The sequence below is a fragment of the Hibiscus syriacus genome, unplaced genomic scaffold (genome assembly GCF_006381635.1).
Source record: "Hibiscus syriacus cultivar Baekdansim isolate YM2019G1 unplaced genomic scaffold, ASM638163v2 tig00110557_pilon, whole genome shotgun sequence".
Taxonomy (NCBI): domain Eukaryota; kingdom Viridiplantae; phylum Streptophyta; class Magnoliopsida; order Malvales; family Malvaceae; genus Hibiscus; species Hibiscus syriacus.
The window spans coordinates 1,161,764-1,187,570 of NW_024062780.1; the positions used below are offsets into that span (position 1 = coordinate 1,161,764).

The window sequence follows — 25,807 nt, forward strand, 5'->3', positions numbered from 1 at the left end:
AGATATTTGTGGGTTAGTTTACGTGACCTGATATAAAAATAAGGGGAAGCTTTCAGCTTAAAATAAAAATGGGTAAACTACACTTTAGGTTCTACACTTTCAAACTCATAAAAATACCATCACCTTTCATAAAAGTTTTAGCCCAACTCAGCCCAATTTCAAGTAAACTTGGTCCAAACTACTTTAATAGGTCTTTTGGGCTCCAACTATGGGTCTCGGGTTAACCCGAACTATTAACCCGAGTTTCGGAGAGTTACAACAACTATGAAAAGTTATAAAATTATATTGTTTCTCGTCATTTTTATTAACGGTATGATGTTATTGGCACAAGAACTGAAAAAACTGGCATAAAATGATTAAGATATAGATGATTACAATAAGATGTCGAGTTTATAGTTGTAACAGTTTACTACAGTAAATGAACAAAGGAGATGCTTCCTGGTTGTATGGACTGGACCAGGAAACTACCGAGCAGAACCTTCCCTGAAAATAATATTCGCCACAGGTGGTGGAAGCCAAGTCGGGTTGCCGGTGCCAGTATGATCAATATGTTGGACATCACTATGAATTACACCGCTATGTTTTGATCTCCCAATTATCTTTCCGAAAAAAGATCCCGCCTTGATTGCTGTAAATACACCCAATGCAACCAGAAGTGGTCTCACAGCCCAATGAATATCCTCAAGATGTTGATATTTTTTAACCAATCCAGGACAATTCTTGAAGGAAACCACTTCCACTTCAGCTGGATCAGCCAAGATATCGCCGAGTTCATCTTCAAAAGTTAACCTACCAGGGAAATTAACAACTAGGCATCCATTTGGCAGGATCCAGCAAATTTTCCCAGCAGCCCATGTACCTCCTCTTTTGGGAGGCCATGCAAAGCGGGGACTAAGCACATTAGATTTCAGCCTAACAAACTGACCGACGCAGAAAGTTTCCGCCATCTGAAATTGAGAAGAATTTCCTTTCCAAAGAGTTTCTAACCCTATGAATCCAACAGCAACACTTCCTTCACGATCAATGGAATGGAGAATACCTACTGATGAGTGCCTTCTGTCTTCTTCCTTCAAACGTACCCATTCCCCAGCTGCTAAGCCAAAAGTGACCCTCTCTAGTGTTGAAACCTTAACTCGTAATGGATCGTGAATGCCATGAACCCTCACCAAAACAAAACCATCTCGATCTGCACCATGTTCTACTCCCACCACAGTTCCTTCCGGGACATCCATATTTTCAGGTTTGCAGGAGTTAGGTGGCTTTCTGGAACGTACTGTATCACCCACTAGCAAATAATCTTTTGAAAGAAACCACTCTGTGTAGCCAGTGGTGCTACCTTTTCTGTCCAACACAGTTGTGCTTGTGCTCCCAAGTTCTGTCCAACGCCCATCATGTTCACCTCCAATCTCTGAGCTGAACATGTGGTCAATTAGTTACATATATAAAGCAAGTAGGTTGACATGAAATAAATACGAGAATAATAGACATTGTCATTTACAATTCAGAGCAATATTATATATTGCAATAAAGAGGAAATGGGAAGAATAGAGTAAATGGAGAACAGACCTTATTTCTATCTTAAACTGCCATATATGGATATAAGACACCTACCATTTAAACACATTAAATATGTTTTTCATCAAAGGACGACTTCTGAAGTCATGCTCGAAGCATCCAAGAAGAATTTTCTCAACAGGAGGAGGAAGACCACCTAGAATAAGTGGCTTCTTTTTTTTTCTTACAACCAGGTCATAAATTTCATCAGCTGATTTCCCATGCCAAGGAACAGTTCCGGTGAGCATCTCAACAATACTGCATGCAAATCCCCATGAATCAGTCTCGAACGATATCGGACCTCTTATTTCCGGTTGCCACTGTTCTGGAGCCATGTAATTAGGGGTTCCAAACCTGTGTGGCATATCTGAGCTGGGCAATCTAATTCCCAGTAGCAGATATGGAATACCAATATCCCCTACAACAGCTTGATCAGTTTCATTAAGAAGAAAGTTATACGGTTTAAGGTTAAGAACCAAAATCCCTCTGGAGTGCAATTCTAAAATCCCTTGAGCCAAATCGATCCCATACCTGCAAATGTTAGATGTAGTAAATATGAAATTAACTACTCGGTTACCATCTTGAGTGTTAAAAAGGAAAGTTAAAAGACACAATCTCCATCTATTCAGTACATCACCTCAAAACCAAAGGCAATGGAAGCTTTCCTCCCTTGCGGCGAGTCATTGTATCCCCAATGGAACCCTCATAAAATTTCATTACAATACATATCTGCAGGCAAAATGAGAAAGAAAGAAAAAATTTCAGCAAGAGAATCATTGACCAACCACCATCTAGCGAACCAATATCATCCATATTAGCTGCAACACTAACCTTTCCATTTATAATAGAAATTCCCTGTAAAGAACAAATATCATCCACACCATGGCACTTGGAATATAAATCATCGAACTTATCCAACAAAGTCCCGGTATCATCTTGCTTAACCGGATGCAACATCTTGATAGCAACTTCATGGTATTGATCATAATCGTTTGTCGAATTATGATAAGTTGCTAACCAAACATCGCCAAAAGGGCCCCTTCCAATTCTATGCCTAAGTTTCAATAATGAAGGGTCAATCCTTGGAATTCTCTGATTTGAAGATGAAACCATGGTTTTATGCTGCCCATCATCGTCTTCAAGAAAGTCATACTCAGAGAAACTGGCGGTCAGAGCGTCCACAACTTTCCCAGCCATTCCTTCAATACCAATAAATTAAAAAGAAAGATGTCTAGAAAATACCCATTAGAAAAAAAAAACAAAAAACACTGATACCTCAAATACAACCTTAAAGAATCGGTGAGTTTCAGAGTGGGAGAACTTACCTCAACTAATACCAATCTCGAACTTCTTCTAAAGAGTTGAAAGAGAAGGGCTCTGAGATATCAACGAATTCGGATGAAATAGAAAAACGGGAGGATCTTTGACAATTTTAAAGCTGATAAATTGGCAAATAATTACTGGGAAAGTTGAAGAGTGTGAGCAAGGTAGATTGTTACGGCTTTTAATGGTATTTTTCCCTAAATCCTTTTAGGATAAGCTCAAATGATATTTTAATTATTAAAATTTTTAATTTTAAAAATGATAATTAAATTTATCAAATGATTATTATAATAACATATTGATTATAAAAAATAATAAATTTAATATTTATTTTACAATAATTTAACAGCATAATAATTTTTATAATATTTAAAAAATTTCAATGATTATAATAATTATTTTGAACATAATTTAACAATGTCTGTGTACTTTACCCATGTATTTATTATGGCGCCAGTTAATGAGTCGGTACTAAAAGGCCAAAAAGGATGGTTTGGTTGATCTTTCACTCTTTCTTGTGTTATAATTTAAATATAGTATTTACTGGGCATCCAGTTCTGTATCTTCAACTGGAAGTTAAAAATAAAATATAATGCGTTGTTTAGTATTTATTGGCGATGACTTCCACACCCACAACTTGAGCTGCTTACCCAAAGCTTAGTCATATTTTAAAATTAAATATCTAAACAAAAAATCCAAGGAAAATTTATGCCACAAGCTCATAATGTAACACTAGCTCAAACTCGGATAAAACTATTTGAACAAAATGCAAGTTTAGTAAACAAGGGATTTTCATAAATTACTCATCATCATCATCGATGACCTTGGTGCCTAAACCCTTCAATCCTTCAGCTGGGATTTCAGCAACAGTGACTAGAGAGTAGAGTTCCTCCTTTGCATCTTCATCGTCGTTTCTCTTGCGAGCGATTCGGACCCTTATCCTTCTTGGAACACTTCGGATCCCTCTGCTCCAGATGTGCTTGTTCAGCTTGACATCAACTCTCACATCCTTGGTTCCCATGGCCTTTTCTGCAAACTTCCTGATCTCCTTTATAGCCTTGGGAGCTTTCTTCTTGAACGTGCTGCATCCAACATCATCAACAGGAAGGCAGTCAGATACACATTATTCAACCATTTCTCAGTTTCAACGCCTTGTTTAGCATTGTAGCGGAACCAATCTTTTCTTGGTTTCATCACAACTCAACCGAGTCACCCCTAAACAACAACAACAATAAGCTTATGGCTTTAAAATCTTGGTTTAGGAACACAAACCATGAAGCTACAAATAAGTACTAGCTCTCAGGTAAGATATGCCTTTATTTCCTCTCCAATTCTAATATTCCTTCAACATATTTTTAAACATTTCAATTCCCCAAGCATTTTCACAGTAATGCGAAACGTTAGAGTGTTTCAATCCGCAATTATAAACACTTTATAGCAACAATGACAAACACGCATTCTTACAATAATTCCACAAAGTTATTGCCGTTAAAGGAACAATAATACCCATAAACGAACAAAGGGAAAAAATATACATAGAATCATAAATCAGACAATCACTTAGCACATCTAACTCTGATGAAAGTAATTGCTTAACCAGTCAAATAAATTAGAAATAAGATCGATACACATCTCTGAAACACTTAGAAGAGTAATAAATCAAGCAACCAACTTTATAGAGCAAATAGCTAATTTTACAACCAGGCAAATTAATGAGGGTTTTTAAAAGGAAAAGATGAGTTACCAGCCATGAAGGCGCTTGTGAAGGTTGATGGTGTACTCTCTGGTCACCACTTCTTCCTTTCTTCCCCTCGTTTTCTCAACCATTTTCACTCTCTCTGGAGTTGGTCCTTACCTGCATTCAGTCACCCGCATTCAGTCACCCATTGTCAGTCCAAATGCAAATCTTTAAAAAAAAGTAAAAAAGGAAAGAAAAAAATAAGTAGTCTTTTGTTTAAATATTTTCAGTTTTTAGTTGGGTTTTCTCATAAACCAAACGGACGTGAAGGGTGAGAAAGACAGACCTGTTTGCAGGAAAGCAGAAGCAACAAAAGAGAAGGGAGGCGATAGAGAGGAAGGAAGCTCTGCTAAAAATGAAATACAAAAAACCCTAGTTTGCAGCGGTGTCGTTTAAGGAGACTAATCAAATCTTGATTGAGCCCATTAAAATACTTTTTTTACTTGATAATTTTTAGGGTAAAGACGCAAATGGCCACGGATTATAAGATATTATTTTACTAAGTTTATTGACTATTAAAAATTGTAAAGTGATTTTTCGATTATAGAGTATTGTTTTTTTTAGTTCATTGACTATTAAAAGTTATAAAATAACCACACGACTATTCATTATTTTGCAGACTAGTCTTTTTTGTGTTAAAAAATTAGCGATTGTTTAAACTTTATGTTGACATGATGACTGAGATATGATAATCCTTTGAGATTTTGAGAATCAAATCTTGTCATATCAGAGTCAACACGTTAACGTTAAACTCATAATATTGTCTATTTTTAACAAAAAATGAGGAGTTTGGAACATAATAAATAGTTGGGTGATCATTTTATAACTTTTAATAGTCGAGAAACTTGATAAAGCAATATCCTATAATCGGAGAACCATTTGTCTTCTATACACTAATTTTTATTAAATTTATACTTGAATTTAAAAGTTTAATGTCACACTCATTATATCATATTAACAAGAGGGAAAATTATTAAATTCAAAAATTAATGCGGATGCAAATGAATTTAGAGACTAAAAAATGCCAAATTTGGACTGATATTTACTTACTTTACGCTAAAGTGCTTGAAGAATTTAGAAATTTGAAAATAGTGAGATTTTTATGCTAAATATTTTTAAGTGTTTTTCAAATAGATATTAAAATTAATTAGTGTGACATATCGTCAAGAACTTAGAGACTGCCCGGTCGATTTATCTGTCAGCCAACTATAATAACAGCCATGTTCGCATACATCAATCAAATCAGTTATGAATGCGTATAATTCTCTATCTTAGCCCTATGTGTTGCGTTACCAGGCTAAAGTGTGGAAAACAAAAAATAGAAAGATACAAATGAAAAGAGAGCTGTATATAGTTGAACATCAATGAACAATGATCCAATCTTGCTCCTTGCTTCAAGTTCCTTGGTCGGCAAGCAATCATAGGTTTTAAACATACAGGTTCGTTAAGGCTTCCGTGAATATCTCCAAAAGATGGCTGCCAGGACTGTTATACCGGCGATGGTCGCTAAGATCTGTCCCATACGAGAGTTAGTTTTAGTTCCGAAATTAACGACTTTTCTTAGAAACATCTTTCTATAACAGAAGTCATGAATCAAGAAGAAAAATTTGGACCAAAGTGCTACAAAGATCCAAAGATCCAAATAACGCAAATCTACCATATGCAGAAGGATCACAAGGAAAGGAGAAGGTAACTGACCTTTGCATCTCTACCAAATGTATTTTGCTGGAAAAGAGATCTCAGAAACTTAAACTGAGAAGCTTGGGGCATAAGAATCACAATGGTGTACTGGTTTTTGCATGGATAAGGCAGTATCCCTTGCAGTGCTGACTGAGCAGTTGGAGGTGTCACGGATCCTCTAAACCTGGACCGTCCTTCATCTTGAACCTGTAGAACGACAAGCTTGAGTTTCAGCATTTACAAAGCCAAAGTTAACAGTCATCCACATAGAACGTATTATCTTTATCCTTTAAAAATAGTTTTAGACCAAAAGTACTTTTGAACTTTATGGCCAAATCCGTCGACTGAATGTACATAGTTCTTGTGGATATACTTGACCCTTTGACTTGAGACAGAATCATTGAAAACCAAACTCTCAGATTAGAGTCATCAGTAAGTCACACAGAAAACAAAAATTTAAAGACAGGCGGGCGAACCACCTTGAAGGAAGTGTCAACATCACCATAGTAGACCCTTGATTGGTAGCTTCCCAAAATTCTATCCAGCCAGAAATAATTTCCCTGAGAGAGAGAGAGAGAGAATGAAAATAAGCATTTAGAATTCAGTAATGCTATATTGTTTATTATTCATAGGTCGTTGTAAGGTAAAATACAGTGAGATACAATTCTGTAATGGGCTACCATCCTTGAAACTGCGAAGACTAGCACAAAAACTTCAAAACACAACACATAAAAAAATTAACCTGCAGTCCATCTTCATGGGCTCTTTGCTCAATTTCAAGCACGGTTGCAACATCCTGATCTGTAGGCCCTTCTTCTTGAAGACGTACTACTTCATCCAAAGCAAGATCAACCTGTTCCGCGATAAGCATTTAGAATTCAGTAATGCTATATTGTTTATTATTCATAGGTCGTTGTAAGGTAAAATACAGTGAGATACAATTCTGTAATGGGCTACCATCCTTGAAACTGCGAAGACTAGCACAAAAACTTCAAAACACAACACATAAAAAAATTAACCTGCAGTCCATCTTCATGGGCTCTTTGCTCAATTTCAAGCACGGTTGCAACATCCTGATCTGTAGGCCCTTCTTCTTGAAGACGTACTACTTCATCCAAAGCAAGATCAACCTGTTCCGCGACAGATTTTTTGAGATCACTGCCACCTAGTCACTACAACCAGGGAAAAATAGAAAGGGAGATACATACCAACTTTGAGGACATTTCTGGATCACAAGAAAAGTTTATACTCATATCTCCACGAACATCACCAATTCTAGAAGGTTTATTGCCACCAAGGAACACAGAAACACATGCAGAGTAAATCTGGTACATAAAGAAAGGTTATAAAATATCAGCCAAATAATAATTAAACAGATAAATACAAATCTCAGGGGAAGTGCATACCTGCCCATACTTAAAACGAAGAACCTGCAGTATTTTTGTTTCAATGAGTTTGCCCAGGAAACCGACACATTGAAGCTCTTCTTCCTGCCATATTAGTTCCAACAGAAAGGTGGACAAAATAAAAGAAAATGTCGGTAAAGATTTTCATTTATTCCTTTGCCAGATTACATGGACCTGTAAGAGGAAAAAATAAAAAATAAACCTCACACGCCGTTGTCCCATTCTTCAACACCACAGGAAAGCATAGCTGGACTGAACATTGTGCTTCTACCATGGGGCTGCGTACCACCTCTCTACAATTACAACTATGGGTTAGAAAGATTTGTCGTATGCCGGTAGAAATTATATATTACCCTATACCAAAAGTCAGTCAAATATGCACATTCCTGAGTGCTAAAATTTGAAGTCAAAGAACAATCTACTGACAGCATAACTGACTCCACCTAAAGCTTCTTGTCCATGCATCTTGACATTGTTTATCATCACCACTAGATACAGAAGTGCCTACCTAACTACGGCTTTGGGAAATTTAAATGGTAATCCTTTGAGACCATCACGGTTGTAACGGAATATGGCTTCCGAAGACTTTGGTATTCCACCCTGTGCAGATAATTGCAACCTTTGTTATCATAAGAAAAGAGTAATTTAGATCAATGTCCCTTAAAAGATTCCCAACCTACCAAATATTGCAAAATTAGAGGAACTGCAACCGAGGGATCAATATTCCCTGCTATCACAACTGTAAAAGTCGATGGGTTCTTAAAACAGCTATTGAAGTATTCACATGCTTTTACTGGATCAATTTTCCTCAGGTCACTTATTCTAATAGGCTACAAAAGAAGAAACAAAAAGAATGTCAAAGAAGGCACAGCTGCCAGAAAAAGTCAGTGATATTGATATTTAAAGCATGATATCACGTGTACCCGGAAAAAGTAAGAGTTTCCATAATTGAGCTCTGTCACTCGATTTGCGAATGCAGTGTAAGGATCTCTCTCTTGAGCACGGGCAGCTTCTTCTGCCATTTGCATCACTATTTTGACTTCTTCTTCCCCAGGAATTACATTTGTTTTAAATAGTTGATAGACAAGCTGCGAGAAAAGTTAAATAGATTACCTTTACAGTAAAGTCAGAAAAGATGAGCAAAAGTATAATATTTAGCGCATTTAATTTAGTAAACCAGGGAAGAGGTGTTGTCTGCCTGATAGAATCCTTTGTTCTAAGCAGTAAGCATTTGCATAAATGAGTAGGATTATGGTAAAAAAATAATTTAAAACATTGACAATACTCTTAACATTTTTACATTATCCAGTGAAACAAACCTGCAAGGCAGTTTCCAAGTCTGAAGGTGAACAATCACAGGAGAAGGCTCTCATATAGGCCCCAAGCTTTGTACCAACTTCTACTCTCTTTCCAGCAAGCATCTCCATTAGCACTGATGGTCTATGGCCAAATACACCAATTTCTCCGGCAATGGTTGATCCCATTGAACATGACAAATACTCACTTTCAGGAAGTTCAGATAACCCCCCGTACGAGAACCCTGTAAAAATAACCTGTTGAAATGGTGCATAAGAATAATGTTTTTAATATGTACCGGTACCCCTGCTCTAAAAAGAATAACATGCCTTGAAATCAAATAAAAGAGATATAAAACTGTCTAAGGGCTAATTTAATAGAACTAAGATTCAAATGTTGCCTCCGGCAGGAAATCAAACACCTATAAAAACTGCTGGCAGTGATCAAAGGAATTGTACCTGGTCATCAAAAAAGTCTGTACACTTATAGCAAACCCGCATGCCATTTGATAGAGTTAATTCAGTAGCTCCAATATTTGAGCACTCTTTCTGCTCTACAATGTACCTGAAGTGAATTATTAGATTGCACTTAGAATTTAGTAACCAAAGCATATAGTCAATCTTTCATGAAAGAGATCATTTAAAACAGTTTAAAAAATCATCGAAAGAGAGAAAGTTGAGATGCCGATAGGAACCAAAAGAACCAATCACATTATGATTGAAAGAAAATAAAGTGCAAAGGAAAAATAAATAGCTATCGAGGTAAAACAGTTGCAAATATAGAATACAGGGACATTTAAAAGTAGAAAGGCCAACTTTACCCTGGAGCCGGTTTCACATTAACAATTTCTTCTGGAATGTACTCCTCATCCCTTGGGATAATGCTCCCTTCCTTCTCAAGATTGTTGATCTTGGAAACAACAAATTTAAGGTGATCAATTGTAGCAGAAGCTTGAGGTTCAATTGTCTTTAGGACACAGTTGCATGATGTTTGTAATTTCTCTGCGTACTTGGACACCTCTGATCCAGATATATCTATGCATGTAAATCATAACTAGTGCAAATTCATAACACTGAACCAGGTTCATTGCTATATAACTAAATAAATTATTTACTCACAAGACAAAATAGATTTTTGGAGTTGAGCTTCATACTCTAAACCAATAACAGGTTCATTGTGGATAAAGTGCTGCAAAATGAAAATAAAGAGATAATGGGTCTTTCTGGATTCACAAACCACAAGTTAGATAAATGGAAAAGATTGTAGCCACTCTAATAGTAATAATATACCTGAATATATTCATCTCGTAAGCTAGTTGATTGCATTTGATCACGCTCCAAATAGGCAGATTCAATCTCCGACATCAATAAAGCTCGAACAACTGACACTTCATGCTCTGAAAACCCATGAAGTCGCACCCTTGCAACCTGAAGATAAGTGCATCAGCAACATGATATTATTGAGAAACAGGAAGAAGGAATATATAAAAGTCAAGAGGGAAAAAAATGGATAGCAAACCTCAAATAGCATTGATTCTAGGGCCTGTAAAGTCCCTTTTTCTTTACAAGAAGAGCTCATAACATAAGCTTTTAAGGGGCGAACAAGATCATCAGAGGCAACAGAGCATGAGAAATATGGTGGATCCTTTCCACGAGAGATTTTAAAGAACCTTTGATTCAGAGCATGTAGAAACATGGACTCTACAAGCATGTCCCTATAGTCTTTTACTGTCTTCATCTCATCAGCTGGCATCTTATAGCTAATCATCACTGCAGACTTTTACAAGGCAATGAAAAAAGAAGTGGAATTATTATTTTTCGATTTCCTACAAATATATATGCTAAAATAAGTTAAAGACATGAAGTGTACTTACCCCAGCAGCTTCAGACTCCACAAAACACGAAAAACGTGGCTCCTCATGAGAAGGAACCGAAAATAATGGTATTATTGGAGGGTCAAGTGCAGAGATTTTCTCCTCAAAATGAGTCCTTATCAACTCAACAACACTCTAGAAGAGAGAGAGAAACATAGAGAAATTGTTGAGCAATCTTGACCGGTAAACAAACTTTTGTTGAGACTCATGTCTCATAATAGAGATGTCATGCTAACAAACAAATACTAACCAGTGTATCAGGAAAATCTCCAACAGCTATCAATGCCATATTGTGTAGATGGTACCATTTTTTATAAAACTGCTTCACTGTTTCAGAAGACACTGTTCGAATAACGTTTTCCGAACCAATTGGTAGGCGCCCAGCATACTGCAATCAACCCGGGTTTAGTTGTAAAACACTCCAACGTAAAATTATAATCCACAAATTACAATGCCAACCAAAAAATATTGATGATATTACTCTTAAATCTTTAAACTCCAGCGAAATCTCAAGTCTGAACAATAAGCGAAATGAAAGGACGTCACTGCAGACACTGAATGGAACAATATTCGTATCCCCATCACTTGCTGATGCAAAATTTGCTTGAGCTCCATTATAAAAATTAATACAGAAGTAGTGCTAAAGATTGGATAAATAAATAGATCTGATAATAGCTATGAGCAGGGTAAAGATCACTCTAAGACCTTACAGATCAATTAATGCAACAACTGGTGTACAAAGTACATGAGTGAACATTAATACCTTGGAACCTTCCATCACCAGAGCCCAGTGTGCGACTTGCATCCTTCCACTAGCATTTCGATTTCCTCTATATTCCTCCATAATTGCCCCTCTTTCTTTTTCCAGATCATCTTTGGAAACTCGAATCTGCACAAGAAGTCGAAGGTAAAACAAATGACCAGAAATGAAGAAGAAGAAGAAGAAGAAAAGAGAGAAGAAAGAAAAACAAGAAAACAATGAAAGGAAGTATCCAAATATGAAAAAACATGAGATAGTTGTATACCTCTGAACTGATTTCTGCCAAGACCGAGATTGCCTGAGACAACAGATGAGGTTTATCAATAGGAACAAACAACTCATACACAGTCTCATCAGTAGAAGTGACCGCATTCTGACAAGCACCAAATTCGGCTCCAATACTCTCAAGAAACTTCACAATATCATGATTCGTGTATCTTCTAGTGGCACTAAAAGCAAGGTGCTCAACCATGTGAGCAACTCCGCGTTCATTTTCCTCTTCCAAAACTGAGCTGCCAAGAACGCCATTAAAATCAGCATACTTGACTATTCCCTATAAAGATTTACTATAACACTTAAAAATCCCTAAAGAAGAAGCTAGTCATTGTGAGGTCTTTGATTAAGTCAATCAATTCTTGTTTCCACTCAATAACAGAGGAGGAAGCAAAACAAAGGCGGGAGAGAGACTAACCCAACTTTAACGGCCAGAGCGAGAGCGGCTCTCAAACGGGGCTTAGGATTCGACCGAACGTAGTAAGTGAGTCCATTGTTGAGTGTGCCGTAGTCCACACCTAAGGGTCGGTGTTCGAACTCTTGATCTAAGTCCACGTTTACCATCTTCAAGGACCTGAAGCTGTACTTCTTCGCCATTGGTGGGTTCTCTATTGGGAGCAAATCCATCTCTGTCGACGGCGGGAATTGGAGAAGAAAATGTTTGACGTTCCGTTTTCTGTAATTTTGTATGCAGTTCTAAATTTATATTTATAATGGACTTTGCTAACGGCAATCAGTTTTAGCAGTTGCAAAAACTGAAATCTTGATCGGGAAAATTTGTTCATTTTCAAGATTGGATTGGGCCTCAAACTGAATCGTACTTTCTTTCTGTTTTATTTATGTTTAGCTTGATGCACATGCACCATCTGCCCCCACTAACGTTTGCTTGTTTTTCTCACTTTAGTATTTTTTTTTTCATAAACCAATTTACTTTAGTTATTAAAAGAATCATTGTTATTTTTAGATATCACGGGTTCGAACATTAGCGATTACAACAGGATGATTGAACGTTCATTGTCAAATGGTTGAGAATATTTAAAACATATACTACTTTGTAATTATCTTAATTTAATCATATTTTTTTTATCAATAGTACCCCTAACTTTTCCTTATTTTTTCACTTTGATACTTAAATTATATATTTAATACCTAAATTATCAGTTTTGATCTATTTTTAGTACCTAAACTTTTTTTTACTTTCAAAAAACATGCCTAAAGTTTAATTTTATTTCATTTTAATATGTATGTTCAAAATTTAACGTCAAGTTTTAAAAAAAATTAAAAAATTAAATATTAAAACATACCAAAATTAATAATGTAGGTATTAAATACGTTAAGTTATTTTACAATAAGATACTAAAATGAAACAAAACTAAACACAATAACGAAAAATCTTCCTTTCTTAACATCTGAAATATCGAGGCAAAGTTACGGTGGAACTGAAACCAGTCTCCACCGTTATATTTTCCTTTCTTAATATCTGAAATATCAAGGTGAACTCTTTTATCCTTCTTTTTTCTGTAATCTCTTATACACCTTTTTTTAGTATGGCTTTCGATCATTTAGGTTAACAAGCATGGGCTTATGCTTCAATTTAATTTCTAGTGAATAGATCTAAAGAATTGGTTAGGTTGAAGTGAACCCAGCTAACAGTTTCGAAAGTTGTTTGCTATATCTTGAAATCTCTATATGTATATACTGATTCGGTATTGTTGTAGTGATGAATTCTTATGCTTATGAATGTCAAACAGTGGGCTCCAACAAGCGTATTCATTTTTTGGGATGTCTTGTTTATTCCGCACATGAAGATGTAATATGAAAATAGTGCATCTTCCTTTGCTATTCTGGGTTCTCTTCACTGTTGCTTGAAACTCGCGTGTTTGGATTGATTACCTGTACCCATGTTTCTTTCATCAGTTGCCTGGCTATATCAATATGGGGTAAAAAGAATTATCCATATCGAGCTTAGTGCTTGGTTTTTTGGAGCTCTGAAAACCATTAGGCATCGTGTGCTTTTTGCTGCATTAGTGCAGTCGCAATCTCGTGAACTTAAGTACCAACAAATCTGGTTGTCTTGTTTATTTAGACTTGTGGCAACTGCCACTTTTGAATCTATTGATTCTTGCTGGGTCGTTGACTTATTTGTAATTCTCGTTTTGAAAGGATACATTAAGAATTTTGAGGTTCACGACCCACATAGTGCGGAGATTTGAGGTTTGTTAGAAATCTTTTTGTCTTCATTATTTATTGCCATTTTAATGTAGTAGAAACTGCTCGGTATAGAGAATGCAAACATAGCAGCTATGTCAGTAGAATCTTCATGTCATGGAACGATGACCACTTCTAGTTTGATACTCACCTTGTTTATTGTTCTTATGACATGCAGTGGGGTTATGTCGTGATTTCTACTCCAGATGGTGTTTTGGATAATGAAGAAGCCATTAGAAGGAATGTAGGTGGGCAGGTTCTGGGTTATTTTCATTAGATATGATTTAAGACCGTATAATTCATTGTAAATTTGTAACATTTTGGGTTTAATGACTTGATCTGTTTTGATTTTTAGTATAATTTCCTTTCTTTACCAGTGTTCGTATTTGAGTCTTAGAATTTCACATTATTTGCACCTGTGGTAATCTGCTAAGGAAGGTTTTTCACTCGTAATGCGTCGTGCACTCCGTTTTTCAGATAATTCAATCATGTCATCAAATCCTTCCTCTTGAAATGAATCTCTAGGCTTCATCTACCAACTGAATGGCTGATATGCCTCTCCACATATTCACATTCGCAAGAATTGAAGACATCGCAGGCTTAATATATGCCAAAAAAAAAAAAAAAGTTTTATTGCATTCTTAATTCTCTAGAGTCCCAAAGGAACAGTTTTATTGCATTACAGCAAGTTCCAAATCAAAGATTATGAAAGCAAATCAAATAATATTTCAACTCTAGTTGGCAAAACATCCCTATAAGGTTTAAAGAAGAATCTGTATAAAATGCAAATCAAAAGAAGTCGCTAATAACATAACACAACATATCAGAATGTAGAGAGTATCTATACCCTAGCGATTCTGTCTGAGAGAATTCATGTGTGCGGCCAAGGTATCATAATCGGGTAGCTTCGGATGAACATGAATAACACTCTCCTTGGATGATCCCTCCCCAACTGAATTTCTAGCCTTTGAACTTTTGGCACCACCTGATGTTGTACTCTTCCAGACAGGAGCAGGCTGTTGTTCCTTTTCTGATGACTTCAAAGTTCCACCAACTGAAGAGCCTTTGGACTCCGAAAATGGCTTTGAAGGAGGTTGAGGAACCAACCGAGAATGTTGGGAACTTTCCTGGTGATCTAAGTCCTCAGAAACTGAAGTTTTAGCCTTCAAACTTTTGGCACCACCTGATGTTGTACTCTTCCAGACAGGAGCAGACTGTTGTTCCTTTTCTGATGACTTCAAAGTTCCACCAACCGAAGAGCCTTTGGCCTCTGAAAATGGCCTTGAAGGTGGTTGAGGTGCCAACTGAGAATGTTGGGAACTTTCCTGGTGATCCAAGTCCTCAGAAACTGAAGTTTTAGCCTTCAAACTTTTGGAACCACCTGACGATGTACCCCTCCAGACAGAAGCAGACTGCCGTTCCTTTTCTGATGGCACCACCTGATGTTGAGGTACCAACCGAGAATGCTGAGAACTTTCCAGGTGATCTGAGTTCTTTTTTTGAGGCTGTCTCTTTGGAATAGCTTCATTAGCATCAGTACTCCTAGAGGTAAAATTCTTCTCCTTGCCATGGTCAGACGCTACTGCTGGCTCGGAGGAAACTGTAGTTCTGCGATTGGAACTTCTCTGTGAATTTGAAAGAGAGGCCTTTGTCCTTCGAGATAAACTTGTGTATGAATGAGCCTTTAAACTGGTTTTAGGAAGATCTTCGTCAGGATCACTATTTCCAGAATCAAAATATGGGGAAGAGGCCCTTAAGCTTGATTTTTTATTTTCTTCAAAACTTGGAATTTTGTTGGATTGGCCTTCAATGCTATTAAAAGTCTCTTTTGGTTGTTCATTCTCAGGACCATCATCACTAGAGTCAACCTTATTAACTGATGGTCTTGTCCCGAGTTTTCTACTCACTTCATCGTTCCCCTTCCTACTGTATGGCTCTTGATTGTAAGATCCAGAGTTAACCGAAGTTTCCACTGCTGTGGATGAGGAAGATTGCTTAATTCTAGTTGATGTATCACTGGCTGCTTCTCCAAACACATCGTCTCGTGGAATTTTTGAAAATGGTGGATACCTATAACCCTTATTTCGAAGGCCACCTGTCAAGTCCCCAAATTTCAATTCCTTACTTTCTTCCAGACTAGACTCGTTAGAATGTTCAGTATCTTCAATGCCTTCAGCCAACCGTGGAGTGAAACTACTGCTTTCAACCTTGTAGGAATCCGTATTCTGTTTACCACTATCCAGACTAGGATTGCTACTCTTGACATACTTAGATTTGTCTAGCTCTTCTTCACTTTCTGAACTAGGGCCATAATCATCAAAAGTTGCAGGCAAATCATCAAAAGTTGCAGGCAAGTCATTCACGTTAGAAAGAATTGAAGAGCTAGTTAAACTTTCAAAGAAAGCAGGAGTAGGCCGCTCCTCTGAGAAAATATGTAATTTTGAAATAGATTTTTCAGGTGATCTTATGTTCTGCTCAATGCTCCAAGAATTTGTAGTTGTAAATGGATGAGTAGGTGATCTTCGACCTGGAGAAGGAGAATTCATGTTGTATTCATGTACTTTATTCACTTCCTCCGAACCAAAATTATCTTCATATTCATCGAAAACTGCTGGGGCATTGTCAAAAGAATCTGTTGTTTCTTTCGTGCTTCTTGGATGGCTTCCTTCATCATTGAGAAGAAATAAATCCTCACCAGAATCATTTGCAGACTTCTGATGGTTTAAATTTGATACAACATCATGATCATCATAAGAATTCCTTGTGTCATTCTCATTCTCTAATTGCATTCTCCTTTCACCTGACTTTCTCTTGTCAATTTCTAATTTCTGCCAATTTAAATTGGAGACAACATCATGATCATCAGTAAACGTGTTTGATTGAGAATGAGAAGGGTGATAGCTTGATTGTTCTCTGACCCCGACTTCATGATGATCAAGATTCTGAGGATTCTTAATATCATGCAGTTCATTCACAAATTGCATCCTATTCTTTCCTGAGCTTCTTCTATTCACACCCGGTTCAGCAAAATGCTCCATCTGCCTGCCATCAGACATGCTCATTTGAGAACGAGCATCTGCAATTTCATTATTCACTGATGCTTCCTCATTGAAGGAAGCTGCAGTAGACTTAAAGGAACCGTGAGTGGATTTATCACCACTCCTTGCAACATTACTATAAACATTTTCAGCCTCTCCTTCCTGGTTTTGCTGTTCATGCTTGTCAGTTTGTTCATAATCCCCAGAATTCCTTCCACGACGGGAATTGTTAACCGGATGTCTGGTATGATGTTCATTTTGAGATGATGAGCCAGTATACTTTTGCAGTTCCTCATCTTTCATACCATGGTAAGATGATATGCTTGACTCCATTGGATACTGCCGGGAGATATTTCCCTGGCTTGAAAGTTCAGCAGCAGCTCGGGCAGCCATACTTGCTAGCTCTGCAGATTCTGCAGCTGCCTGAGCAGCAGCAGTGGCATCTTTAAATTCCATTTCCCGATGTTGCCTTGGTAAAGAGGAAGGTCTCTCATTCCCAGAATATGAATTCCTAAATTCCATCCCTTGATTTTCAGTTCCTGAAAACAAGGTACCCAAATATTTACTAACAATTAACATACAACAAATTATTCAAGAAGATCAACAGCAAGTTTAAATCTAATAACACATACCAGGTTTTGAATTTGGTGGATAAGGTCCAGAGGACATCGAATTAGTTCTACTAGTATTTGAATAATCAGAACTATTAGGATGAAGAGATGATCTTGAGTTGTGCTCATAGAAATTTTCTGGTGCATCACTTTTTCCAATGTGTTTTGAGTTTTGAACATGAGGTGGCCCCTTAATATTATTAGGAAGTTGAACACCTGGAGGTCTCTGCTCAAGACTGGGTGAAGCTTGGATAATTGGAGGATCTACCGAAATTTTGGTAGCCTCTATATTAGTATCTGGTCCATTCTGCAGAAGCAAAAATTCATATAGAGAGAGCATTTGTTATTGAGCAAATCAGTTGACCACTTCATAATTGAATATTCTCTATGGAGGGGCCCAACTCCCAAGTATGTTTATGTAACAAAAAACAACCTGTTTTACACCACACTAGCCTTACCAGCATGTCATCATAAATCTTTGATTCTTTAGCTCCAAATGATTCAGGATTCCAGTTGATCTTATGCTCCTCAGCAATTGCAGTCAAAATTTTGAGTTTGGTTGGACCATCAGGTGCATTAGCAGATAGCTTTTCAATCAACTAAAGGAAACAAAAGGATTTTGTTAGGGCTATATAATTCTCGTTATGGTAGATACCATGAGAGTAGTACATATGAACTACTTTTTTATTCACAAGTAGATGTTCCATATAAACTCACCATGCGACCAACACCACAATTAGGACGCAGTTCAAGCGCAGAAGAAGTAAATTCCTTTCCATATTTTGCGGTGAAATGTTTGGAGACATCCTTGAGTTCTGGTATTTCTTCACACCTTGCAGATGCAAATACGACACTTGATATTGCTTCCTTCAAATCGATGGGGCAGTTTCTGAATAATTCAGGTCAGTAAAAGCACAACTCAGTTATTAACAAAAGTAGCAATTGACAAAATTTACTTCGGCAGAAAGACCAAAAGCAATTATAAAATCTCCCTCTCCATAAACTAACCAGGATACTTTTATTATTATCCTGCCCTTCAAAGCCAATGAAATGATCAGGCACTACAACTTCTAGCAAAAGTTGCCAATCTACTAGAAGTTCGGATCAAAGTAGTTTTTGGTACTTGAATATCATTTTCCCTAGCAATGATACTTGGGATGTGTCTGACACGCATGTTCAATTTTGTAACTTTCTTTCCATATATTAGGAGGGTCTTTGCATGTCATATCGGCGTACCTAAATCCATATATGCATTGGACACGAGTGTTGGACATGGATATTTCAAGAAAAGCGGAAGATGAACTAACAAAGTACCCCAAGAGTTCCCCAGCTATCAAGGGAACTAGACCAATTCTAATTGCTGTAACAATGAAGGTCTCCTTTTCTCTACTCATGAACAATAGCAAACTCAGTAAAGTTACCGTAATTGGCTAATTCCATAAAAGGCGATTAAAATCAATATATGAATAGTAAAGGAAGTCATTGTACACACTTTTGTGATTCGATAATCGGCATGCGCGCCACAATAAGTTCACAGTATATCTCGAGAAGATTATACGCTGCCACAGTCTTTTCTTCTCTGACAACATGCTCCACCTGAAAAATTAAAAATAAACAAATTAATACCACCAGAATTAAAAACAAAATCATGATCGAGAAACTTCGAACAAACTTTAATACCCGAATTCTGGCCGTTTGATCTTTTCCCGACTCCAGTAACTGGGCTAATTCCCTCTTTAAGTGCTGAACCTGTGCTTCTCTCTTGTTCTTCATTAGCTTTATTCGCGGTATCGCTAGCTTTAAAGCTGTCTTGCTGCATAATCAAAATTAAAAAAAAAAAGTATGAATAAAAACTTCAAAAAATTATCAAAAGATGATCGTACTTCCTCTTCGATTCACCCAAAAAAAATTCAACTAATAAAACAGTTATTGAAGTAAAACGAAGAGAAGAATTTCACCATTTGGCTGGCTTGAAGCTCCGGTGAAGCATATTTCTTGGGTGGGGTGCCCGATGATTCATTAAAAATAGGAATTAAAAAGGGGGGTGCTCTGGAAATGAATCTTAGCGATGAAGAAAGAAATATATGGGGGTCTGATTGGAGTTTTCGCGTAAGGAAACTGAAATGTCTTCTTGAGGTGGTCAGATCAGCCTGATCGGCAATCGAATCCAATTACAACACTAAATATCTGGAAACAGTGTTTGAAAAGGTGTGGGTCATATTCTAGACATTTGATTAAGAGAGGGCACGTGGAAATTAATTAACGACTGATGAACTGGAATTTACCAAAACACCTCCCAAAGGTACATAAATTCCTGGATCTCCTCCTTGGTTATGATTGTAATTGTATTGTATTGTATTAGACGCTTATTGTGTACTTTTAATATAACTTTCAATATAAGATTTTTCGTGTTATTTTTATATTAATAGTTTAATGGAGAATTATTTCTTTATCAATTTAAAAGAAAAGGCTACGGTTCCACGTAATGACTTGGCACATGAGAAATTAGAAAGATTGAAATAGTCTCACAATGAAACAATCAAATAAAGAAAATGCCAACAGGTCCACGAAACTTGTAAGCAATCGGCTGATAAAGATCTGGTTTACGCATTTGGTGGTTGCGCTATCATCTTAACCCCAATCACTGGACTCAATCAATTAATTCAAGGATAATTATGAATTTAGTACTTAAATTATCGATTTTAATCTGTTTTAGTATATAAACTTTCATATTTTTTTAAAAAATCACACTTATTTTTGTTTCATTTTAATACTCACGTTCAAAATTTAACATTAAATTTTTTTAAAAAAATTAAAAGTTTTGGTACTAAAATAGACCAAAATAATAGTTTAAGTACTAAACGCGTTAACCGTTGGTACTAAAATGAAACAAAAACTAAACGTTAAGTATAATTTTGAAAAAAATAAAAAATTTAAGTACTAAAATATATCAAAACTGATAGTTTAGATATTAAATGTATAGTTTACCCTTAATTCAAATGGCGCTCTGTTTTAAGTGGCTTTTTGAAAAAATGAAGGGTAAATATGTTCCAATTCTTCATTGAAAATATCCAAAAATTACAATTATTAATAGGATAATTTCACAACTAAACATAAAATATAGGCTTTTATTTATGTAATTATGTACATGAAGTTTTAATTTAATTCAATTTTATAAACTACCATTAGTAACGTAACACCATTTTAACATTAGATATTAAACAAAATTTCTTCCATATAAATTATATCAAATCAAAGTTTATGTTTATGTAATTTAAGTAAGAATCGGATTAAAATATCTTGCTGTCATCTCTAATACATCATACCCTAATCTTAATATAATTAAGAGTAAATTACACGTCTAAACTAACAATTTTAATATGTTATAGTACCTAAACTTTCAATTTTTTAAAATCATATCTAAAGTTTATTTTTTTTTCATTTTGATACCCAGCCGTTAAAAATTTTAATTTTTGTTTCATTTTACACCCCGTTCAAAATTTAACACCAAGTTTTAAAAAATTAAAAGTTTAGGTAATAAAACGGATCAAATCTGATAGTTTAGGTACAAAGCACGTTAAATTTTTAACGATAGGTATTAAAATGAAATGAAAACTAAGCGTCATGTGTGATTTTGAAAAATTAAAAGTTTAGATACTAAAATGAACTAATTTAAGTATTGAATGTGTAATTTATCCTATAATTAACTAGATCTATTTTCTGATCGTAGAGCAAAAAAAATTCCATCGAAATGAATTATTAATGGACGCTAAATCCCAAGTTCAATCAGTAACATCATCTCCCGTGGCTTATAAAAAAAGCACATCAAATGAAATGGAAGTCTAATTTAGTTCAATTTTGAAGTTCAGGCATCAGAGTTCATCGTACCGGGCGCTGCCTAATCGGCTAAACAGGATGGCCATATCCATACCTTGCATCATGGTAGGCACAGCCATCTGAATGGGGCAGTTACGAGAAAACCCAACCTGCCCAGATTTTTCTACTTTCTTTATGCAACGCTTGAACTTCTCGTGGCATTTTATGTTAATCATACCTGTAAAAACAAGGGCTTTTCTGTTGTGATCCCGTTTTGCAATGCAAACAATCGTGTAAACAATAAAAACGTATTGAATCGAGAAAGCTAGGAATTTTTCTTCTAATTTGAACCTTTTCTCTCGACGCACTCGTCGTGGATCTTGCAACAAGCGTCCAGATCGTCGCACGGTTTTTCTCCAGGACAACCAGACCATCCCACCCCACAATATTTACCGTATCGGATCCCAACGGCTTCATTCCAGATTTGAAAATACTTTCATCAATTAATTAAGAAAATGGAACAAGTTGAATTCTAAGAAAAATAATTAATTACAGAGATTAAGAAGATGGTGCTCACAATCACAGTTTTCGGCTACGCAGGTTCTGCTACATTTTACCTGTAAAATCATACAACTTTATTGTTAGAACAATTTGGTTTTTATGGAGAGAACCAAAGTTATGAAACTGGATGCAATCGTTCAAATTCTCAGACTTAATCGGGGGAGAAAAAAATTAGGGTTTTGAGTTTTGACATTTGAGAGTACTAGACCTGGGAATCATTGGTAGTCGAATTGGCGAAGACGATGAAGAAGAAGAAGAAAATGGAAAAAGTTGCTCCCAAACGTGTCCGAGCCGGAAAAATGGCACCGGGTAGCATTTCAGTAACCGATTCGTCGTCCGATATGCGCCTGGTTACGTTATCTTCCTAGAGAGTATCTTCTGGATCGCGTCGCCCAACCCGCGGAAGGAAATGTTGAAATTACAGGAGCGCCCCGTCCAACTTTTAGTTCCCACGCACTGGGAGAGGGCTCTGGTGGAGACATCGAAATCCTTAATTGGACTGGGCCTGCAGATCCCACTTATGTGGATTCAATTCACGATCCAAATTGAGGTATAAATTAGTTACATACACATGTATTTATAGTTTTAGGTGGAAATATCTTCCAAAGTTTGTATATATATATATATATGGAAGGGAAGGGAGCTAGGCGGGTAAGGATTGTACAAGGAGATGAAAAACTTAATCGGGAACTCATATAACTATCGGATAATGAAGATTTTTCGCAAAATTTTGGCCGTGCAAGGCTTATTCATTCCAGTTTTAGGCTAAAAAGCAGAAGCTTTTGATTCTTCATATGTGCAAACATAAAACGGAGAGCAATTGGGGCATAAAACGGAGAGCAATTGGGGCACTACAATGAGCTATCACCGTACTTTAGGCAGCATGTTTCAGCAGAAAAATTGGGAGCTGCTTCATCCACAAATGGATCGAAGAACTAGCTTTTATACTGCAGACGACCACAATCTCAATCTACTCTGACCACCTAGTTAAAAGCTACTACTAGAAAGGAAATGCGAACCACTGAAACTAATAAGATCTAGTGACTCAAGGCTAGGTTGGCGGATTAATAACAGGGAATGAAACAACATAGAAGATTACAAGGGAGAAGTTTGACAGTAATTTGCACAATTATCATCAATCTTGGGTGCAGTTAATTCTGTGATGACAACAAGAGAACCAATGGCAATCCGATGGGTTGTTTGATTCATCGTAAGGGTTTGAATAATAAGCTTTCCAGCCAGCAAAATACGGAGAGTCTTCCCCCACGAGTTCCAGAAACTGCAACTTTTGACAGTCCGACACTGGGTTTCCCGATCTCAATAGCCATTTTCTTCTTCTTCTAAACCTTGTTTTTGTACAAAAGAAGGAAATGATAGAAGAGAGTGATGATGAATGAAAACCCTTGCCAATGACTTCCATTTATAGGAAGGATCCAATAACTTGCCTGGTTTCTTTCATTATGTACAAAAAAAAAATCAATGATTGATTGTATAGTGTAAGCAATATCAAAGGTCACCTTTTGCAGATAGTTTTATTTAACTCAAAGTGACAACTGTTAAGCTTCTGTCAACATGTCAAATATTTCTTTATCTCAATCTCAATGAGATCCATACCAAAAATGGTGGTTGATATAGCAAGGTAGGTGCCTATTTTTTTTTATTTGTTATTAATGAGTTTTAAATTTTTTATACTTTTTATTGGCAAAATCTCGTTGATAGTGCGTTGAAATTTTTTTTTTCACGAAATAGTGGGATCGTCAGATTAATTGCTCAAGTGGTGTCCTCTACAGTACCGGGGGTAGGTCGCCATGCACGCCCGGCGACCTACCAGGTCGCCATGCACGCCCAGCGACCTGGTAGGTCGCCATGCATGCCCTGCGACCTACCAGCCAACGACCTCCATGCCCATGCACGCCCATCTCGCCAAAGGAGCACGCCCATCCATGCCCTGCTGCATGCTCGCCTGCTCGCGACCTTACCGGGACTCCATGGCCCCGAGTGTCCCATGCATGAACCGTTCCTTGGTCGCCTCGAGTGCCCCATGCATGAACCGAGCCCCGAGTGCATGGCACGATCTCCCCATGCATGAATCCTTGGTCGCCCCGAGTGCATGGCGACCTCCTTGGTCGCCGGGCGTGCATGGCGACCTAGGAGGTCGCTGGGAGTGCATGGCGACCTATGGTTGGGTTGTGCATGTCCCATGCAGAGCAAGCCACGTCGTAGGTCGCCCGGAAGGCATGGCGACCTACGGCCACACTGTTGATTTCGTCCTATTTCAGCAAATAATGTTGGGATAACGTTATTTCGTGAATTATTTATTTTGAGGGCATTATATCGTGAGTTTAGCCCTTTTTATTCGGTTCATGGTTATAAGTGATATAATTTAAGTATTTATTTTTATAATAAAACCTCTAATAAGTTAATCACGTGCGTGTTTTAGTTTTTTGTTATAAACATGTAGGCATGTTCCAGTATGTAAGGATTAAGATTTGTGTCAAGATCATGTTTTGATTAAAGAATATTCAATAAACGAAAACCAAACACGAAGAATGTGATTTTCTTCGTGCACGATCATGGGTAGAGATCATGTGCATGAATTCAACATCATGAGATTCGCAATTAGATTGCATATTTATACCTAGGGCTGAGCAACAAAATTGAGAAAACCGAAAAATCGACACGAACCGAGTAAAACGGTTCGGTTCGGTTCGGTTTGGCTTTAAACGGTTTGATTTTCGGTTCGGTTTAAAGGCTTCATTTTTTTGATTCGGTTCGGTTCGGGTTTTCCATATGGAACTCATTTATTCCATATTGAACCGAATATGTAATTTTTGTAAAAAAAATTATTGTTTTAAGTGATTTTTTTATTGAAAAACCGATAAATCAAACCGAACCGAACCAAAAAACCCGAACCGTTAAAAAAACCGAACCGAACCGAAAAAATCAGTTTTGATTTTTTTAGTTTTTTAACTATTCGATTTCGGTTTCGGTTTAAATATTAAAAACCCGTTTATTTCGATTCGATTCAATTTTTGATAAAAAATCAAACCGAACCGAACCGAATACACCCCTATTTATACACCATATGTAGCAATGCAAATATGGAGTAGTGGTTGATGTCGACTGTTTTGCGACTCTAGTCTCTAGGGGAGAGACAAGGAGAGACAAGTATCAAACAATGATTGTGGAAGAATTCAAAACACAATCTTTTATTGTTTTTTTAATGAAGACAATTGAATTTCTTTATTAATAGAAATAATCAAAATTACAACGCATTAAAATAAAAATTTGAAGACAATAATCATCAAAATATTCATACAAAAGTAAAATATTAAACCTAAAGATATGAAGAAAAATAAAACTTTTCATTAAGAACAATGACCAACATCAAAACTCAATAACCTTCATAAAAATTCATTGGCTCTGTCGAATGAGACGTTTTACGAAGTGATAAAGGAATGAAGAGCGAATCAAATAATCTGACAGGCTTCTTCGCTACATAATTATGATTTCATCGACAAACAACCTTTTACCAAAAGAGGATATCTGACTATATGTGCATACAAACAAAAAATAAATGCCGTGATGATTTTTGTGCGATAACCAAAACGACTGCAAAGGTATGTGAAAAAAGTATCAAAAACTATAATGATCGTGCCACAAGAACAGA

The 25,807-nt window shown here is 36.6% G+C and overlaps 5 protein-coding genes and 1 long non-coding RNA gene across 7 annotated transcripts; 1 reads left to right on the forward strand and 5 right to left on the reverse strand.

Annotated features, from left to right (window-relative positions):
• Positions 1-325: 325 nt before the first annotated feature.
• On the reverse strand, positions 326-3,042 carry LOC120132137 (E3 ubiquitin-protein ligase KEG-like). The gene is made up of 5 exons (XM_039148961.1): positions 2,880-3,042; positions 2,386-2,753; positions 2,192-2,283; positions 1,612-2,085; positions 326-1,413 (listed from the first exon to the last, which is right to left on the reverse strand). The coding sequence occupies exons 2-5, from the start codon at positions 2,749-2,751 to the stop codon at positions 465-467; spliced, it is 1,881 nt and encodes a 626-aa protein (XP_039004892.1). The 5' UTR covers positions 2,752-2,753; positions 2,880-3,042; the 3' UTR covers positions 326-464.
• Positions 3,043-3,671: 629 nt separating this feature from the next.
• On the reverse strand, positions 3,672-4,988 carry LOC120132145 (60S ribosomal protein L31). Of its 2 annotated transcripts, XM_039148966.1 has the most exons (3): positions 4,902-4,988; positions 4,622-4,732; positions 3,672-3,959 (listed from the first exon to the last, which is right to left on the reverse strand). In XM_039148966.1, exons 2-3 carry the CDS (start codon positions 4,702-4,704, stop codon positions 3,677-3,679), a joined length of 366 nt encoding a protein of 121 aa, XP_039004897.1. In that variant the 5' UTR covers positions 4,705-4,732; positions 4,902-4,988; the 3' UTR covers positions 3,672-3,676. The 2 variants fall into 2 exon arrangements, with proteins under 2 accessions (XP_039004897.1, XP_039004898.1); XM_039148967.1 differs by lacking the exon at positions 4,902-4,988 and having other exon boundaries at positions 4,622-4,757.
• A 1,744-nt stretch (positions 4,989-6,732) lies between these two features.
• LOC120132096 (zinc protease PQQL-like) lies at positions 6,733-12,530 on the reverse strand. The gene is made up of 20 exons (XM_039148928.1): positions 12,322-12,530; positions 11,896-12,142; positions 11,634-11,759; positions 11,121-11,258; positions 10,871-11,005; positions 10,516-10,773; positions 10,287-10,424; positions 10,116-10,185; positions 9,818-10,031; positions 9,456-9,561; positions 9,021-9,254; positions 8,625-8,789; positions 8,382-8,531; positions 8,210-8,301; positions 7,913-7,994; positions 7,702-7,785; positions 7,504-7,620; positions 7,294-7,425; positions 7,038-7,148; positions 6,733-6,855 (listed from the first exon to the last, which is right to left on the reverse strand). The coding sequence occupies exons 1-20, from the start codon at positions 12,528-12,530 to the stop codon at positions 6,733-6,735; spliced, it is 2,931 nt and encodes a 976-aa protein (XP_039004859.1).
• A 780-nt stretch (positions 12,531-13,310) lies between these two features.
• LOC120132147 lies at positions 13,311-14,387 on the forward strand. Its single transcript, XR_005516975.1, has 3 exons — positions 13,311-13,396; positions 14,067-14,117; positions 14,290-14,387. It is a non-coding gene; the product is annotated as an uncharacterized LOC120132147 (long non-coding RNA).
• Positions 14,388-14,959: 572 nt separating this feature from the next.
• On the reverse strand, positions 14,960-19,861 carry LOC120132097. Its single transcript, XM_039148929.1, has 8 exons — positions 19,719-19,861; positions 19,441-19,573; positions 19,253-19,356; positions 18,478-18,649; positions 18,219-18,359; positions 17,782-18,067; positions 15,566-17,688; positions 14,960-15,412 (listed from the first exon to the last, which is right to left on the reverse strand). Exons 1-8 carry the CDS (start codon positions 19,778-19,780, stop codon positions 14,960-14,962), a joined length of 3,474 nt encoding a protein of 1,157 aa, XP_039004860.1. The 5' UTR covers positions 19,781-19,861.
• A 1,632-nt stretch (positions 19,862-21,493) lies between these two features.
• Positions 21,494-22,552, reverse strand: LOC120132144 (probable phospholipase A2 homolog 1). The gene is made up of 4 exons (XM_039148965.1): positions 22,346-22,552; positions 22,154-22,193; positions 21,928-22,047; positions 21,494-21,814 (listed from the first exon to the last, which is right to left on the reverse strand). Exons 1-4 carry the CDS (start codon positions 22,451-22,453, stop codon positions 21,633-21,635), a joined length of 450 nt encoding a protein of 149 aa, XP_039004896.1. The 5' UTR covers positions 22,454-22,552; the 3' UTR covers positions 21,494-21,632.
• Positions 22,553-25,807: the final 3,255 nt, after the last annotated feature.

Excerpts from the sequence above, each read along its gene's own strand:
- LOC120132137 (XM_039148961.1), bottom strand. The coding sequence starts at position 2,751 with ATGGCTGGGAAAGTTGTGGACGCTCTGACCGCCAGTTTCTCTGAGTAT. Across the intron at positions 2,086-2,191 it reads CCATTGCCTTTGGTTTTGAG|GTATGGGATCGATTTGGCTC; the intron begins GTGATGTACTGA and ends TAACATTTGCAG. Across the intron at positions 1,414-1,611 it reads ATATTTAATGTGTTTAAATG|CTCAGAGATTGGAGGTGAAC; the intron begins GTAGGTGTCTTA and ends CCACATGTTCAG.
- LOC120132145 (XM_039148966.1), bottom strand. The coding sequence starts at position 4,704 with ATGGTTGAGAAAACGAGGGGAAGAAAGGAAGAAGTGGTGACCAGAGAG. Across the intron at positions 3,960-4,621 it reads CACAAGCGCCTTCATGGCTG|CACGTTCAAGAAGAAAGCTC; the intron begins GTAACTCATCTT and ends TGTTGGATGCAG.
- LOC120132096 (XM_039148928.1), bottom strand. The coding sequence starts at position 12,530 with ATGGATTTGCTCCCAATAGAGAACCCACCAATGGCGAAGAAGTACAGC. Across the intron at positions 11,006-11,120 it reads GAGATTTTCCTGATACACTG|AGTGTTGTTGAGTTGATAAG; the intron begins GTTAGTATTTGT and ends TCTCTCTTCTAG. Across the intron at positions 7,426-7,503 it reads CAGAAATGTCCTCAAAGTTG|GTTGATCTTGCTTTGGATGA; the intron begins GTATGTATCTCC and ends GTCGCGGAACAG.
- LOC120132097 (XM_039148929.1), bottom strand. The coding sequence starts at position 19,780 with ATGAATCATCGGGCACCCCACCCAAGAAATATGCTTCACCGGAGCTTC. Across the intron at positions 19,357-19,440 it reads ATCAAACGGCCAGAATTCGG|GTGGAGCATGTTGTCAGAGA; the intron begins GTATTAAAGTTT and ends TTAATTTTTCAG. Across the intron at positions 18,360-18,477 it reads ATTGTGGTGTTGGTCGCATG|TTGATTGAAAAGCTATCTGC; the intron begins GTGAGTTTATAT and ends TGTTTCCTTTAG.
- LOC120132144 (XM_039148965.1), bottom strand. The coding sequence starts at position 22,453 with ATGCTACCCGGTGCCATTTTTCCGGCTCGGACACGTTTGGGAGCAACT. Across the intron at positions 22,194-22,345 it reads CGACTACCAATGATTCCCAG|GTAAAATGTAGCAGAACCTG; the intron begins GTCTAGTACTCT and ends ATGATTTTACAG. Across the intron at positions 21,815-21,927 it reads CGAGTGCGTCGAGAGAAAAG|GTATGATTAACATAAAATGC; the intron begins GTTCAAATTAGA and ends TTGTTTTTACAG.